The 18,892-nt window shown below is 37.3% G+C and overlaps 1 protein-coding gene across 1 annotated transcript; it reads right to left on the reverse strand.

Moving 5' to 3' along the window:
- LOC126068113 (olfactory receptor 14C36-like) lies at window positions 1-939 on the reverse strand. The gene has a single exon (XM_049870502.1). It carries the CDS (start codon window positions 937-939, stop codon window positions 1-3), a length of 939 nt encoding a protein of 312 aa, XP_049726459.1.
- Window positions 940-18,892: the final 17,953 nt, after the last annotated feature.

Raw genomic sequence — 18,892 nt, forward strand, 5'->3', positions numbered from 1 at the left:
TTATTGTTTTTCTGAATACAGTATCCTTCTCATAGTTCTCCTTACAGCCTCCTTTATCTGCTTGTTCCTAAGGCTATAGATGATAGGATTTAGGAAAGGAGGGACTATAGAGTAGAATACAGAAATGATCATGTCTTGAATTGTTGGAGAGTTGAAGGTTGGATTCATATACACAACAAAAACTGAGCTGACAAAGACTGTCACCACGAGGATGTGAGGTACACAGGTGGAAAATGCCTTTCCTCTCTCTCTTCTGGTTGGAAGCTTGAGCACAGCAGAAAATATGCGAATATAAGTCATGATGATGAAGGAAAAAAAGCCACCTACAATTACTACTGCAGAGAAAAATATTACAACCTCATTGATGAAGGTATCAGAGCAGGACAGCTTCAACAAAGAGGGGATATCACAAAAGAACTGATGGATCACGTTAGACTGACAGAAGGACAACCGGAATGTGTTGCTAGTGTGCACACCTGCATAAATCAGACCACTGAATACAGAGGCCAGTGTCATCTGGACACAGACACGAGGGTTCATGATCACAGGGTAGTGAAGGGGATGGCAGATGGCCATGTAGCGGTCATAGGCCATGATGGTGAGGAATAACAGTTCTGCAGCAGCACACGAAATTACAAGGAAGATCTGAGCTGCACATCCAGCAATAGAGATCACCCTGTTGTTAAGCAGCAAGATCACACATGCCTTGGGGACAGTGACAGAAATGTAGCACATGTCCAGGACAGACAGATTCCTAAGGTAGAAATACATGGGGGTGTGAAGACTCTTGTCAAAAGTGGTTACTGTGACAATGAGAAGGTTTCCTATCAAGGTTGTCAAGTACATCAGTAAGAATAACATGGCATGTAAGACTCTGAGCTCCCACACATCAGAAAATCCCAAAAGCAAGAATTCAGTCACTGTGGTATAGTTAGCCATATTTGTGTACTTTTCTTTGGACGGGAGAGACAAAGGCAAATAATCTCTAAAAAAAAAAATGGAAAATCATAATGAGGAAAGAAATTAGCTAAAGCTAATTTATTGTCTCATATCCATTTTTGTCCACTCTAGTTGGGAATTTGTTGTTGTCATCGAGTGTGCTTTGACTCATGGCAACAGAATGAAACACTGCCTAGTCCCAGCCATTCTCAAGATCATGGATATGCTTGAGGCCATTGTTGCCTTCCAACCTAGAAGTCTTATCTTTCAGTATATTCTGTTTTGATCCACAGGTTTTCACAGGCTAATTTTCTGAAGTGTATTTCCAGGATTTTCTTTCTAGTTTGTTTTAGTTCGGGAGCTGCACTGAAATTTGTCTACAATGGGTTACTCCACTAGCATCTGAAATACTGATGTCAGTTTCTAGTACCAAAGAAACATGCAAGCTACCACAGTATGATAAACTCAAAATTGGGTGGTGGAGTGGTTAGTAGAAAATAACATTATTTTGCCTTCTGCTCCTTTATTCTCCTCAATTGTATAACTTATTCTCAAGGTAATGGTAAAAATATAATTCTCTGCTAATTCTTGCTTAAATACTACCTGGAAAATGAGTATATTGGAGGCCAAGTTTGCCAGGTAGATTGAGTTGATATAGGTAACATCTTTGTATCTTGTCTTATTAGAATTCTTCTATAAATGTGAACACATCATTAACAAATGACCAAACAGAATTTGAACAAAAATTGTAATGGATTGTTTTACAAGAACCTCTCAAAACTGTATATGTAGTTTAAATTCAAACTCTGTACACAGATATAGAAAATATTTTTATCTCCACTTACACCACTAATATTTTTGTTATTTATGATTTCTTTCAGAATTTTACCTTCCAGAATTTCTCTCTCTGATGACCCCCCTCTTGCTGCTTCTTATATCTCTTCCTGGCAACTATTTTCATGTACTCTCTTTATTTTGACATTTGATTCTTCAGTTTGTCTCATCGTTTTAAAAATATTTTGTTACTTCCTTTGAAATTTACTTGTTTTATTCTGTTCCTGCCTTCTGAGTACTGAGGGTAACTTTTGGATTAAATTAAACCATGGTGACCCAATGGTTATGCCATTGGTATTTCACACATTAATTTCAAAGTTGACCATGAGAACAGTTCAAAACCACATTCTATAATGCTGTGTATTTCTTGGACTTGCCCAGTGTTATGTTTTCAATTCATCAGAGGACAATTTATAATTATTTGTATTTTAACTCATTGAGTAGAATAAAATACGTTCATTGCCAGAGCCTCTTGTCAAAGTGAACATACTTTAATACATGTTTTAAAAATCAAAAGGGGTTTTATCCTGGTATTTAAGAAATTCAATATAAAATGTTCTTATGTATTTTCACTCATCTTTTCTTCCTAAAATAGATATATCCATATTTAAGGTTAATTCACCAAAACTAGTCTTCGTTCTGTCTTTTTTTCTTCCACTAATACAATGTTACCAATTATATGCTGTCTTAAATTTTTCATCCATACCCAGGCTCTCCTTGAATGTATGCAAATTATTAGGTTCCTCTGGATTAACCAATAAGCAAAGGAAGTCTGGCCTTACTACTACTTACTAATCTGTAGTGAACAATTTCACATAGGCTTCACCACATCTTAGATGTGGTGAAAAACATGTGAAAATTCTCTACAGATTAGTAAATAAGAACAAGTAAGCCCATACTTACCTTACCAGTCCCTGTCAGGGAGTGTAAATTTGAAAAGAGGCTTTGAATCTATAGGAAGGTGCTGTGGGTTGGGGGAGGGACAGACGCCAGCCACACCTACATGCAAAATCTTTGATGTGATGAGTAAATGTGAAATTGTTCATTACGTTGCCAGGTGGAAACCCCAGGTTCTGCACAGTGTGACCCCTCTTGGCCAATAAATGAGAACCTGAGGTGGGAGAACAGAAAGGTGGCTTTATTTCATTATAGAAGGAAAGGATTAGTTGGAGCTGCTGCTGCCAAGACTGTTCTGCAAGGGCGAGGGGAAAGGTTATTTTTAAGGGGTTTACAAGTAGGGAATTCATACAAGTTACATCAGCAAAATTCTTAGTCATACTACACAGGTGCAATGGAGTTTACATATAACTTTGTTCATCACCAGGACTTTTATGGGGCACGTCAAACAAAGGAACTAGGATTCTAAAGCAAAACCGCGAGGTGGGCCAAGCAAAGGAACCAGGATTCGAATGCAAAGTTGTGAGGCAGAAGAAGGAAGCTGTTTAAGGCAGTGGAATTTTCCACAGCCTGGGGACCTCTGTCTTAACTACAGGTTAGAAAGCAATCATAAGTAAGACAGCATAGCATTTATCTTGCTTATTGGGTAATCCGCCCCTGGTTCAAAACATTCATTTCTAAAATCTCACACATGGATTTCTAACCTCCTTTGCTCTTCTTTTAATTATCCCTATTAAATAGTGTTCTACATAGGGTCGCTATGAGTTGGAATCAACTCGACAGTACCTAACAAAAATTTAAGTGTTATAACCATCCATGTTTATTTTGTCTTGAAACTTAACAGTGTATTTATTTGCACTGTTAAGTAATCTCATTCTAACAACATCTTCACCTGAATCTTAAGTGAAAGCTTCCTGGGTTTCAGATCCTTAGGCTTCCCCAACACTGGAGTATGCTGCAAGAATTTCCTCCACTGGTGTCACATCTCTGCTCACCTATGATGCTTCTGTACATTCTTATAGCCGCTGATTCCATTATAGATACATGGGGGTCTAAGATATCCTTCTTCAGTAATCAGTTCAAAACTGCATCATTTTTATTTTCCAAAATCTTTGCTTTGGAATTCTCCTCTTCTAACTTCCCAACTCCCCCTCCTTTTTTCTCTTCTTCTTTAGTATACTAGCATATGTTCTTCCAAATCCATCTCTCTGTCTTCTTTAATGCTTTTGAAATCTTAGTAGTTTTTGCCCGTTTACTATTACCATGATTGCTATCAGTAGCTGTCATAATTCTGGCAAATCTCTAAGATCTATCTTAGATAATATTTAAAAAAATAAAGCCGCTGTAAATGATCTCAGATATATTGCATGGCTTTCTGATTTCTGGTAATATTTCATATGAAATCTTCACTTTAAAACTGATCCTTTACTACTTGAAATTGATGGAACTTGAGTGCATTGTATTATATCTTCACTAGAATTAAAAACTGCTTGAATTTCAGTCAACGTATTATTGAATTAGGACCAACATGTAATGCATGGCTTAGTTGAAATATGTAGGAGAAGAGGTCCTTAAGAAATAGCTACAAGATACCTCTCTCGTGAATTTAATGTTCCTAAAATATTTCTTTAAAATATTTCAGAAAGAAAGTCTATGCAAATATTAAAAAAACCTTAAAACGCATTCTTTGGGGGGCAGTTACTGGAGGGAATATGTATTTATGCTTTACATTTTGCTTCAATTTTTAGTCTTTGAATTTGTTAACTATAATACTTTTTTTTTTTTTTTTTACCATAAAGGCCTATTTCAATATTTTAGGGATTAAAAAAAGTACATAGCCATGATGAACTTACCTGAAAATGTGACGGATTAATTGAATATTGATTCAAGTATTCTCCACATTTACCATGATGAGTCTTTGGGTTCTAGAAAATAAAAATGTCTTTTATTTATAATTTATGATACATGGGTATTATTTGTTGAATTCAGTATTTATTTGATGATATTATCAAGTTGAATAAAATGAAGTATGTTGAGTCTTCTGTTTTGGTTAAAATACAATTTTTTTTTCCCATAGAACCAGAACATGTTTCAGGACTTAAATAATGTGATAAGTGAAAATACTGTTTTCTGCCCACTTGAAGACTATATGGATTAGAGTAGAATGGTGAATAGTTAATGGATATTTTACTAAAACACAATTGCTCGATAGTGTTGTCTTTCTTAGCTGTCAGTGTCAGTGGTGATGGATTAACGTGTGTTTGGCAAACTCTACAAGAGGAATTGCAGGCTTTTAGCCCAAAGGCTTACTGCTGTTGTTAGGTGCAGTCGAGTCAATTCCAACTCATAGCAACTCTATGTACATTGAAATGAAACACTGCCCGGTCCTGGGCCATCCTCACAATCGCTGTTGTGTTTGAGCCCATCGTTGCGGCCATTGCGTTAATCCATGTCATTGAGGGTCTCCCTCTCTTTTGCTGATCCTCTGCCTTGCCGAGCATGATGTCCTTCGCCAGGAACTGGTCCTTCCTGATAACAAGTACTTGAGACGAATTCTTGCTATCCTCTCCTAAGGAGCATTCCAGCTGTACTTCTTTCAAGACAAATTTGCTCATTCTTCTGGCATCCCATGGTATATTTAAAATTCTTCACTAACACCAAAATTTGAAGGCATAATTTTCTCTTTGGTCTTCTTTATTCATTGTCTATCTTTCTCATGCATATGAGGCAATTGAAAATACCATGTCTTAGTTCTCAAAGTGACATCTTTTTTTTTTAACACTTTAAATAGGTATTTTGCAATAGATTTACCAAATGCAATGTGTCATTTGATTTCTTGACTGCTGCTTCTATGAGTGTTCATTGCAGATCCAAGTTAAATGAAATCCTTGACAAGGTCAGTATTTTTTCCATTTATCATGATTTTGCTTATTGGTCCGATTGTGAAGATTTTTGTTTTCTTTATGAAAAATAGCTTTAAAAAGAGCACATATTTTCCTTGAATTTCATAAACTATTTTCCTTGCTGACTTTAAATAGTAGAATGTTCATTTCCAGGCCTGTTTATCCTTGTACTCCCAACTTTATGCCTATAATGGAAAATTTTCCATGCCACCACATTTTACATTGTTCTTTCCTTGATCCCTTTGTTTGTGAACATTGTAACCACATGCAACATATAGAACCCTGCTAACTGCCAGAAAACCAAGCAGGTAAACCTTACAAACTGACCCCATGCTTGCAAGACTGAAAGCTTTTCTTTTGTTTTTTTGAAATGGTTCAATAAGTAGTTTTTGTTCTTGTTGTATTTGTGAAACATTTCAAACAATGAGGTAGTGAGGTACTCAAAATTGTTGTTACGTTAGAGAAAAACAAATAAGAATTATAAATGACTTACAAAAGGAGAAAGTATGTGATCCCTTCGGTACTTACATGTTTTCCATCTAACACCCATAGTAGTGCTGTTTTTAAGAGAGTAACAAAAAATGAAAAGGAAAATCCACCACTCAGCTATTACTAATGTAGTTTTTGTTCAAGGATTATGACAATATATAATATGCTGAAATGCTATGAATAAAAAAAAAAATAATAGAGATTGTAAAATTGAGACCATTTCTTTACCTGCACACTGGCAAGGGGGATTCTGCATAGAAGAGTGCTTATGTCCCTAAAAGTGTAAAAGGAAATGATTCTTTGCCTTTTCTACAAAGGCTTGAAGGATGTAATTTTTGACCTGAAGAACTGGCAAATATATTTTGTTTATCAATTTATTTATTCATCCACACACCCATAAAATATTTAATTTATTTATAATTAACACAATCTTTCAAAATATTTTGGGTGGCTAAGATAAGACACTTGTCTGGCAGCTGGGGAATGAACCATGAACAAATGCTTACATGCTCTTTTATAATATACACTGAAAAAAACTGTAGAATTGCAATTAAAGCGTCAGGGATTATCTCTACATTTTATTTTATGACAGGGTTTCACTTATTCATCCATGTAGCATCTGAACATATAACAGAGTGCTTGGCAAAGAGAAAAAATAGGCAGACATTTTGTTGGAGTTAATTGAATAACATTAATATGCATAAGTAATTTCTATGTTTTAGGTACATACAACACACCATAATTAAAGTTGTTTAAATATACATTTAAATCAACAATCTGAATATCAAAGCAATGGACAATGTGCAGAGCCTCTACTTGCCCCGGCCTCTGTTCTGGCTGTCAGCCACATCTGTTGTTCTGTGCTCACTCTGTGCTTCCATAATCAGCCATCAACTCTGTTCAAACTTCTGAGACTGAGTATTTAATGGAGGAAAAAAGAAGAGGTTGGTCTTGTTATGGGAGTCCCTCTTATATCTGTACTTGAAATCTTAATCTCATTAACGCTTCTTCTCAAAACATAAGTGAGCAGTGCAGTGACGAAGTTGTGGTAATTCAAAGAGGGAGAATAGACGGTTAAATAAAGTTAAATCAGCAAAGACTCACAAGTTAATATTATGTTTTCTTAGATTGGATATGGAAGCCAGAATTTCTGCTAACAGTCCAATGATGTTTCAGGTGCAGGCAAGTATGAGAGTACATATTTACTTGAGATAACTGAGAATGTGAAATAATTCTTCTGTTTTATAACAAAACCCTCTGCATTTATTTTAAAATAAGGGTCTGGTGATGCTGATGGCAGTAGGGAAAACCCTTGGGAACACTGTCTGGTGCTTTCAACAATAGCCAGTGCCCAGGGGTAATTTTTATGAGATAATTGGCTCTATTTTTAGATGATAAGGAATCAGGATGCAAATAAAACCTGTGAATGAACTTTGTATATCAAGATGTACTCACATTTGAGGCTGGGGAAAGAATTGGTGAAGATTAATGAGCCAGTGGTTTAAACACAAAGTAAATGGCAGTACCCTAATATTCTGAGGTCTCATAAGGTAAAATTCTTGTGGATCATGGAGATCAAGTGGCAAAGAAGGAGAAATCTAGAGTCAGGTTTAACCTGATCCAAGGAAATAGTGTTCCCCTCATTCTCTGAGGAACAGTGTGATTTAACTAGCTGCACCAAACGCACTGAAATTCTAATGGATTAAATGACAAAAAGTCCTTCTGAAGCTCTACAAAGTATTAACATAAGGGATTTATTTCTATTTACAAAAGCAGCACCAAAGTCCAGCCCAGCAGCTGTCAGCTCTGTGATCAAACACAGGTTGCTTCATCTCTTGTGCCTCAGTCTCTTTATCTGTTTTGTTAACAAGAGTGTCTACTCTTCTGGCCCCTTGGGAGTGTGACACAATGGAATCTGTGAAGCATTTGGGCTTGTACCTGGCACATGATGAATATTACAAAGTACTGTGCTATCTGTTGTTTAGTCTTCATGCAACAGTATGAGAGTTATCGGTCAGACTCTGTCAGGAAAACAGAAGCTTCTTCTGGTTCTTAGAGGTGCACCTTTATTTTCTATTTGAATTTATAGTTCAATTAAATGGTGCTCAGGCAATACATCCTTTATTATTTAAAAACTGTTGGTATGCATTGATTTTGGCCCAGCAAATGGCCTGTCTTTGTACATTCTCGATACACGCCTAAAAAGAATCTTTATTCTGCACTGTTTGAAACCATATTCTACATGTACTAATCAGGACAAGCTAGTCAATTTTGTTGTACAAGAATTTCCTACCTTTATCAATATTTGTCTCTTGTTTTACATGCTGACTGAATTGTACTTCCTAGCTATGATTTTAGATTTTCAAATTATGCTGTTATGTCATTTTATGCATCATATATTTTGAAACTATGAAAATCCACCAGTGGCCATCAAGTTGAATTTCACACCTGATTAACCCATTTGTATTAGAGTAAAACTGTGCTACATAGGGTTTTAAGAAGCAGATTGCCAGGCCGTTATTCACAGGCATCTCTGGGTGGATTCAAACCTCCAAAGTTTTGGTTAGTAGCTAATCACTTTAACCATTTGCACCAGCCAGGGACTCTTTAGCCAATATAACTTACTTTTTTTCCTATTGATTAAGAAGCATGAGGAGCCCAAAGTGGCTGTGAGGCAGTGTTAACTGCGTATTCAATGAAATTGTTGTGTCATCTGATGGAGGCAGAAACTCAGACCTCTAGACCAGCAGAGATGAAGGTTTCAGAGACATGAAAATAGAATTTTTTTTGAGTGGAACACTAGGGGCAATATTGAGTGGTGCCGTACTCTTTCTCATCCCTTGAATCCTGGATCTGTAAATTTTGGCTATGGCAGAAACAGCATCATAGATTTGATGCTAATTTACAGCATATGCAGTATCCTGGGAAGCATTCTCCAGCCCTGTTAGGTAGTGTCGCCTACGTGGCACTCGCTGTATTTGCATTTTCAAAAGGTATTCCACGGTTCTATCAAGACAGCAGTTTCAGGATGATAGAGAACATAGTAAGATCAGTGAATTCCATGTGACCCATTGCCCCACTTCATTTGCTGTGAAGTGAGTTCCTTGATCAGAGACAATGTATGGGCAACAACATGATGTCAGATAAAACATTCTGTCAGTCCAGAGATGGTAGTTGGGCAAAAGTATTATGGAAAAGGCTGCAAACAGACATTAGAAGAAGTTCCTATAATAGTGAGAACAAAATCTTGTCCCTTTCAAATGGAAATGGTCCCATATAATCAATCTGCCACCAAGTTTGCTGGTTGATCACTCCAGAGAATGGTATCACATCAGGGACTCAGTGTTGTTCTCTGCTACTGGCAGATTGGGCACTCAGCAGTGGTTGTAGCCATGTTGATAAGTGTAAGTCCATGTTTCTGAGCTCATATATAACCTCCAACTCTGCCACATTGGCCACTTTGTACGTGATGACATTGGGAAATAACAGGAATTACTGGGGAAAGTGACTGACTGATATCCACAGAATGGCCTCTCCTGTTCACTTGATTATCTGCTGAGGTCACCCTTTGGTGAGTGTTCACATGGGACTCAAATATCTTCACATTTTGTTCATTCAGAGATTTCTATTTGGTCCCTCCCCCAGGATGACAATACAGGTAGTTGGGTATCTCTATTATCCCACACTTTAAAAGAAAAAAAAATGGCACAATCAACACAGAGGAATTGATGGACTCAGAGCTCTAGTGGCCATTTCAAGAAATAATCACCTAGCTGAAGGAAAAGGAAGATTACAGGTAAGAAAATCTTTTTTTCCACTGCTTATGAACCCCTCCCACTCAGCTTCCATGTGAACTATAAGCTGAAATCACTGTAAGTTGCAGGCAGAGCTGCACCACAACATACAAACAGCGAACCACACTCCTAGGGCTAGGAGAGTGGTAGAAGAACTTATATTTTGTTGATTGTTCACTTCTTCAAAGTCTTGATATCTTTCTGGCGACAGCCAGAAAAGTGAATGAAAAGTGGGATCCACAGAAAGAAAGTAGTTCTTTCTCAATCCAACAATACTTAAAAAAATAAAAAAAAAGAGAGCAAGGGTATTTTATTGCCTCCAGTCTTTACGACAAAAGAGACACTTTGGAACTTAATGTATATAGATAATAAGGTGAATCTCTGAACCAACTCCCAGAAACTTAAAACTTCCAAAACACCTACAACTTGTGGAATCAGATCAGAGCCCTAAATCAACAAAGAAAGTGTCTGAGATCTTCCTTGGAAGAGGGGCAGGAGGCATGCATTCCTAGAATGGCTGGCTGGTTCCATGGCAGGCAGAAGGGATAGCACAATTGGGACAGAAGTCTTCCTGCACAGAAGGTTTTCTGGGAGGTCAGTCCTATGGAGGCTAGGCTAATGGAAAAAAAAAATAGAAAAGCTTCTAACAGCAATGTTAAATATGTTCAAAGAATGCAAGTAATGCACAGACAACAAAATGGAGATCAGGAGGCACCATGAGAAAGTCAATAAGGAGATAGGAAAAAAAAAAAAGAACCAAATATAATTACTGGACTTGAGGAATAAAATAACTGAATTGTAAAATGAAAAGAAGGGATTCAACAATAGATTTGAGCAGACAGAAGACAGAATAAATGACTAGAAGACATGATAACTGAAATCATCAAGTCTCAAGAGCTACAAGAGAAAAGAAGAAAACCAATTAATCCCAATCAAAATTCCAAGAGCATTTTTACAGAAGTGGAAAAAAAAATCCTTAATTTTTTATGTGGAACCATTAAGAAATCCAACATAAGGTTATGGGGATCCCAGAAGAGGAAGGAAGAAAAAGGGAATAGAAAAAATATATCAAGATATGACAGAAAATTTTCCACACCGGAATAAGAAGTGGAACCTGCAAATTCAGGAAGCTAGTGAATTTCAAGCAAAATGAATCCAAAGACGACTACACCAAGACATATTGTAATCAAATTATTGAAAACCAAAGACGAGGAGAGAATTCTGAAAGCAGCAAGAGAAAAGCACAGTATAACATAAAAGATGTCTTCAGTAAGACTAAGTGCTGGTTTCTGCTCAGAAACCCTGGAGGCTAGAAGGCAATGGAGCAATATGTATAAATTACTCAATAGAAGAATTTTCAACCAAGGATGCTTTACCCATTACAGTTGTCCTTTAAAAATGAAGGTGAAATCAAGACATTTCAAGATAAACAAAAATCATCAGAATACATTACCACCAGACTTGTCTTGCAAGAATTACTAAAGGGAGTCCTCCAAAGAACAGGAAAGGACATTAAAAAGATATTCAAACTCATGCATGGGAAAGAATGAAAAAATAAGAGACAGCTCCAAAAGATAATGGGCTGGGTAAATAAAAGAACCAGCTTTTTTTTTTTTTTTTTTGTATGTTATTTCCAATGAATAAATTTAGTATTTAAATTCTACAAGCATTATAACATCAAATGTGTAAGAAACAAGTACAAGTGTAACCTAATGGACACAGAATGTGTAATGATTTAATTGGTGACAAAACAATAGAGATGGAGGAGGAGGAGGAAAGTGGGAATTGAGTTTTAGTATTTTAATGTTGCATGTTATTTATTGTTTGTATATTAAATTTTGGTATCATGCTAAAATAAGTTATTGTAAATGTAAGTTGTTAAATGTAATCTTTGTGGTAACCAATAAGAACATTTTTAAAATATACACAGAAAGGAAGAAGGGAGAAAAAAAAAAAGACAACATTAAAAAAAATAAATAAATAAACATAAAAATAACAAAAGTGTAGGAATTTGGGGACAAAGGGGTACAAGACACACTCAAAATATTTAGCAAAATGAAAGAACTAAGTCTTTAATTTTAACTAATTACCTTAATTAAATGGTTTAAACTCTCCATTCAAAAGGCAGGGAATGATAAAATGGATTTAAAAAAATAACATAGTTCATTCTTATGCTGTCTTCAAGAGACACATCTTAGACCCAACAACACAAAAAAAGACTGAAAGTAAAACCATGAAAAAAATAGTCCATTTAACTAGTAACCAGAGGGCAGGGGTGCTTATACTGATATCATAAAAAATAAATTTTAAATAAAAATCTGTTATAAGCGATGAAGGACATTATATAATAATAAAATGGTCAATCCATTAAGAAGACATGACAATTACAGATATATATCTACCTGAAAACTGTGTTCCAAAGTATATGAAACAAACACTGACAGATTTCAAAGAAATAATAGACAACTTCACAATAATAGTTGAAGATTACAATACAGTACTTTCAATATAGAACAAAACACTTAAAAAGAAGATAAATACATAAAGGACTTAAACAGCACCCTAAAATGATTAGATGGACTTATACAGAACATGGAATCCCTGGTGGCATAGTGGTTAAGTGCTACAGGCTGCTCACCAAAGGGTTGGAGGTTCGAATCTGCCAGGTGCTTCTTGGAAACTCTATGGAGCAGTTCTACTCTGTCCTATAGGGTCACTATGAGTCAGAATTGACTCGATGGCACTGAGTTTGGTTTTGGTTTGGATACAGAACACTGCATCCAACATTTAAACAATGCACATTTTTCTCTTGTGCACATGAGTAATTCTCAAGGATAGATCATATTCTAGGCTATAAAACAAATCTCAACAAATTTCAAAAGATTGAAATGATCCAAAGTATCTTCTCTGACCACAAAGGAATAAAGCTAGATATTAACAGCAGAAAGAAAACACACAAATACGTGGGAATTGAACAACACATTACTAAACAGCCATTGGGTCAAGGAAGAAACCAAGAGATAAAATTAAAACAGAAAACAAAAACAAACAAAAACACCTGGAGTTAAATAATAATGAAAACACGATATTTGAAAACTTATGTGATGCAGCAAAGGCAGTCCACAGAGGGAACTGTATACTGATAAATGCTTACATAAAAATGAAGAAAGATCTCAAATGCATAGTGTAACTCTACAATTTGAGGAACTAGAAAAAGGAGAGCAAACTAAACCTAAAACTGTTTAACATGTGATACATTATATGACTTACAATTCCTACAGCATCTAGCATACGAATAACTGTTAACACACAACCTTAACAGAATAAATCTGTTCCTGATATTCTCCTCCCCCATTTCTATTGGTGTGTCTCCATTAACATAAGCTATATTTGGTAGGCTTAGCTTATCCTAATTTCTAAATCTCCTGCCATTCTGTATTGAGTACTTCTATGAGTAATACTTGCACACCTGGTGTGGTAGTGGCAAATTCCCAGACTTCTTTTTGTTTGGGAATCTCATGGTTACTCCCTTGTTTTTGGATGACAACTCTACTGGGTAAAATATTCTTGATTGGCAATTGTTTTGGTTCAGTATTTTACATACATCACTCCACTCACTGTCTTCTGACCTCTAGAGTTTGTGAGGAGAAATCCATACTGATTCTTATGAAAGGCCCTTGGCTTGTTAAATTGTGTTTTTCTCTTGCTGCTTTCAAGATTCTCTCCTTGTCTTGGCTTTCAAGAATTTTATTAGAATATGTTGCAGAGTTGATCTTTTTGTGATTGGGGTTCATGTAGCTTCCTGCATTTGCAGGCTTGGTTCTCTGCTCAGGTCTGGGAAATTCTGATTATCTCTTGGAAAATTGTTTGCGTGCCTTTATTGTTCTCATGGTGCTCTGGGATTTCAATAATTCTAATGTTAGATTTCTTAATTGAATCCCACATTTCTTTTTGGGTTTGTTCACTTTTCTTTGTTCTTTTCTGATTTCTCTTGAGACTTCATAAATTCATTTCTTTTTTTCAACTTTATTGTTGACTGTTTCTCTTACTTTTTCTACTTCAGATGATTTATTCTTCAGTTCCAGTAGTTCTCTTTTATTATGGTTTCAAAATCCTTGTTGAATTTCTTATTTTGTTCCTCCATTTGCTTTCGGAACTCTGCTAGTTTGGTTTGTGTGTGTGTGCATTTTTGCTTTCTTTAAACATATTTAGCATCATGGTCTGATAATTACCAATTCTTTGCATTATAGGAGAGATTTCCTCTTCTTCACTTTTTGCTTTTGCTTGTTCCTTCTTCTATTGTGCTTTTGTGTTTTTACTAGCTTTTGTTGACTTTGAGCCATTTCATTATTTTAAAAAAAATTTAAAATTCTGTTTATTGTAGGAAAAATTTCTGTTATGGTGCCATGGTTGGGCAGCACCCAATCATTTGGTTGCCACGTGAAGGTTGGAATGTGGCAGACTGCCCCCTCCAAGACTCACAGGCCCAGGAACCCCAGGAGGCAGCATGCCTAAACCCTGCAGGTTCCCTGTTAGATAGAATATCTCAGTGGCAGCAGGGTTGGTATCTTCTCCTAAGAAAAAACACATGGCATTCTTGTCCTTAGGATTTTTTTGTGTGTGGTGTTGATTCAGGGGATCTTTATGCTTGACCTCTGGAATTCAATATGTATGCACAGAGAGGGAGTTGTGCTGAAAGACTTTGCTGGTGTGAGTGGCAGGGATTGTGATGTGAGGGATTTTTTTTAGTCTTTACCTCCCCAGCTTTCCAGCACAGGTACACCCACTACTGCTGGGGGCCATCTCCTGTGTAACTGTCGTCTGGAACATTCCCCCCATCCTTTGTCCTGGCAGCTTTTCCTGTCATAGTGCCTGTCTATTTTGGGCCTCAGTGAGATTCAACAGTGCTCTCAGGCATCTTTACAGTCTGTGTTAGTTGCTGGGGTAGTAGATTGGTGTGTCCAGTCACTTTGCCATCTTGCTCCAACCCCTCCACACTCTTATTTTAACATTTGATTCTTCAACTTGTCTCATTCTATTTTTAAAAATCTTTATTAGAGAATCAGAGGTGGGGCCAAGATGGCTGACTAGGTAGAAGCTACCTCGGATCTCTCTTGCTACAAAGACTCAGAAAAACAAGTGAATCGATCACATACATGACAATCTAAGAACGCTGACCATCAAACACAGATCTAAAGAGTTGACCTGAGTGACAGAGGAGCGAAAAGCTACACGCTAAAGCAGCGGCAGCCTCTGGAACCAGCGTCCCGTGCCACAGCCATGAGCCCTCGCGGTTCCCTGGTGCTGAGTGGGGGGGGTTGATTGCAGCTTGCTGACACAGGGCAGGCACAGGATACAGTGCTAACCCCTAGCACCCTGGAGTAACCTCGGTAGAGACTCAGCCAGTGCAAGCAGACTGCACACTGATGCAGCTAACGAGGGAATGAGCAACCACAGGGAAGGAGCAACTGTTTTCGGAGACTGGAGCCAGTGTCCCAGTCAGAAAACCTTGGCACTGGGCTTTGGACTGGGCACAGGGGAGCTGAGCACAGCTTCCTGGGACAGTGCAAACAAAGAAAGCAGACCCAGCCCTCTGAAGTGACCGCAGGGGAAGCCCAGTGGGCACAGGCAAGCAGCGCAATGATGCAGCTGGCAGGAAGACAAGTCACCGGGGGGCAGCAACTGGTATTGGAGCCTGGAGTGCAGCATCCCAGCTGGGGAACCTTGGAGCTGGGCTTTGAACTGGGAGTGGAGGAGCTGACCATGGCTTCTGAGACAGCACAAAGACAGGACGCAAGGCCTGACCCTCGGGGGCAATAGACCCAGCCAGTGCACACAGGCTACATGCCCCTTGCCCCTCGGGAATCTCAGATAAAATAGTCATCACCAAGCAAGATAAGTAACTTTGTCCATATTGCTGGGTGCTACTCTCCCCTATCTATCTGATCCCTCTCTTCCTTGCCCCAGGAGGCTTCATTAACATTGGAATTTCCTGGGCTAGGGAGTGAATTGCTCTGCGTTTTTTTTCTTTTTTCTTTTCTTTTCCTAAACCTTTCTCCTGGTCTGAGAGAAGCAGCGACTAAAAACCCAGGGACAAAAAACCCTTCCCTGACTTCCCTAAACTGGAATGAAAATACAGAACCCGCTCCAGCCAAGCATATGAGATCCACAGTCTTTGGTTTTCATCCCTACAGGAAACAAGGTGGCTATTATAATGCATAGGCAATTCTGATAGAGATCTGACTGTAATTGTTTTAGCTGATCACTGGAAAGACAAGTTTTCCAGGTCTGATATCTCTACTTATTAAACAGAGCCCTCACTGATCCATGACAGGGAACTGAGGGCTGAAGCTCCACCCAACCACCTAACCACCTGCCAAAGGAGTCTAAGGATACTGAAACCTACCAATCTTTAGTGCTACATGCATTGGGTGTCTAAGGTACAGCTGCAGAGCCCACCTACCAAAGTGGTTTAGGAATAGAGACACACCTACCTCACTGGCACATGGGGAAAGGCTGTCAGCATCCTGTCCTCCATGGAGTGTGACCTCTGCCACTACCAGAATCTGGTGCACACAACTATCACCACTACTCCTCTAAGTTAATAGGTGAGAGTCTACACCACACACTTGTTGGCACAAAATCAGAACACCTAAGCTGATTCTAGTCAACAATAGTGAATGGACTCTTAGGCTTATATATCTGGTAACAGCCCAAACCACCTGGTAATAGGACATAAGTGATTCAAAGGCTACAACAATCAAGACAGTGCAATCTAGTAGCCCATCTGCATATATTGAAAGAAAACAAAACAAGATAAGACTCAGTGAGCAAATATAAAATAAATCATTACAATATCTTATAGATGGCTTGGAGACAGCAGTCAATATCAAACCACATAAAGAAGCAGACCATGATTGCTTCTACAAATCCCCAAATTAAAGAATCAAAATCTTTCCCAAATGAAGATACAATCCTGGAACTGCCAGATGCAGAATATAAAAAACTAATACATAGAATGCTTCAAGACATCAGGGATGACCTCAGAAATGAAATAAGGCAATCTATAGAAAAAGCCAAGGAACACGCTGATAAAGCAGTTGAAGAAATCAAAAAGTTTATTCAAGATCATAGCAGAAAAATTAATAAGTTGCAAGAATCCATAGAGAGACAGCATTCAGAAATTCAAAAGATCAGCAGTAAAATTACAGAATTAGCCAACTCAATAGGAACTTGAAGAAGCAGAATCAAGCAACTGGAATGCAGAGTGGGAGAGTTGGAGGATAATGCAATTGACACCAATATAGTTGAATAAAATCAGGTAAAAGAACTAAAAAAAATTGAAGAAACCCTAAGAATCATGTGGGACTCAATCAAGAAGAATAACTTGAGTGTGATTGGAGTCCCAGAACAGGGAGGGATAACAGAAAATACAGAGAGAATAGTTGAAGATCTGTTGGCAGAAAACTTCCCTGACATCATGAAAGACGAAAGGATATCTCTCCAAGATGCTCATCAAACCCCATATAAGATTGATCCAAAAAGAAAATCACCAAGACTTATTATCATCAAAACTTGCCAAAACCAAAGATAAAGAGAAAATTTTAAAAGCAGCCAGGGATAAAAGAAAGGTCTCCTACAATGGAGAATCAATAAGAATAAGTTCAGACTACTCAGAAGAAACCATGCAGTCAAGAAGACAATGGGATGACATATATAGAGCACTGAAGGAGAAAAAATGCCAGCCAAGGATCATATATCCAGTAAAAGTCTCTCTCAAATATGAAGGCGAAATTAAAACATTTAGAGATAAACACAAGCTTAGAGAATTTGCAGAAACCAAACCAAAGCTACAAGAATTACTAAAGGAAATTGTTTGGTCAGAAAATCAATAATATCAGATACCAAGACAACACAAAGTCACAGAACAGAACATCCTGATATCAACTCAAATAGGGAAATCACAAAAACAAATTGAATTAATTTTAAAAAGAAAAAAATGCTCAAAACAGGGAATCATTGAAATCATTATGTAAAAGATCACAATAATCAAAAAAAGGGACTAAATATAGGAGGCATAGATCTTCCATATGGAGAGGAAAACAAGGTGATATAGGATGATACAAGTTAGGTTTTTACTTAGAAAAATAGGGGTAAATATTAAGGTAACCACAAAGAGATCTAACAATTCCATAATTGAAAATAAAAGCCAAGAAAAACATAATGACTCAGCAAACAGAAATTCAACTACTATGAAAATGAGGAACACAATTTACAAAGAAAAACGTCTCAGCACAAAAAAGTAAGTGGAAAAGGAAGAAATGGATGAATTCTTAGAAAAACACTATCTACCTAAACAAATACAATCAGAATTAGAACAAATAAATAGACCCATAACAAAAGAAGAGATAGAAAAGGTAATCAAAAAACTCCCTCCATAAAAAGCCCTGGCCTGGACAGCTTCACTGCAGAGTTCTACCAAACTTTCAGAGAAGAGTTAACACCACTACTACTAAAGGTATTTCAAAGCATACAAAATTACAGAATACTGCCTAACTCATTCTATGAAGCCAGCATATCCCTAATACCAAAACCAGGTAAAGACACCACACAAAAAGAAAAATTACAGACCTATATCCCTCATGAACTTAGATGCAAAAATCCTCAACAAAATTCTAGCCAAGAGAATTTATACCAGGTATACAAGGTTGATTCAATATTAGAAAAACCATTAATGTAATCCACCGTAAAAATAAAACAAAAGACAAAAACCACATGATCTTATCAATTGATGCACAAAAGAAATTTGACAAAGTCCAACACCCATACATGATAAAAACTCTCAGCAAAATAGGAATTGAAGGAAAATTCCTCAACATAATAAAGGGCATCTACAAAGCCAACAGCCAACATCATCCTAAATGGAGAGAGCCTGAAAGCAATTCCCTTGGGATCAGGAATCAGACAAGGATGCCCTTTATCAGAGGTCTTATTCAACATTGTGCTAGAGGTCTAGCCAGAGCAATTAGGCTAGAC

Source organism: Elephas maximus, chromosome 2 (genome assembly GCF_024166365.1).
Source record: "Elephas maximus indicus isolate mEleMax1 chromosome 2, mEleMax1 primary haplotype, whole genome shotgun sequence".
Lineage (NCBI taxonomy): Eukaryota > Metazoa > Chordata > Mammalia > Proboscidea > Elephantidae > Elephas > Elephas maximus.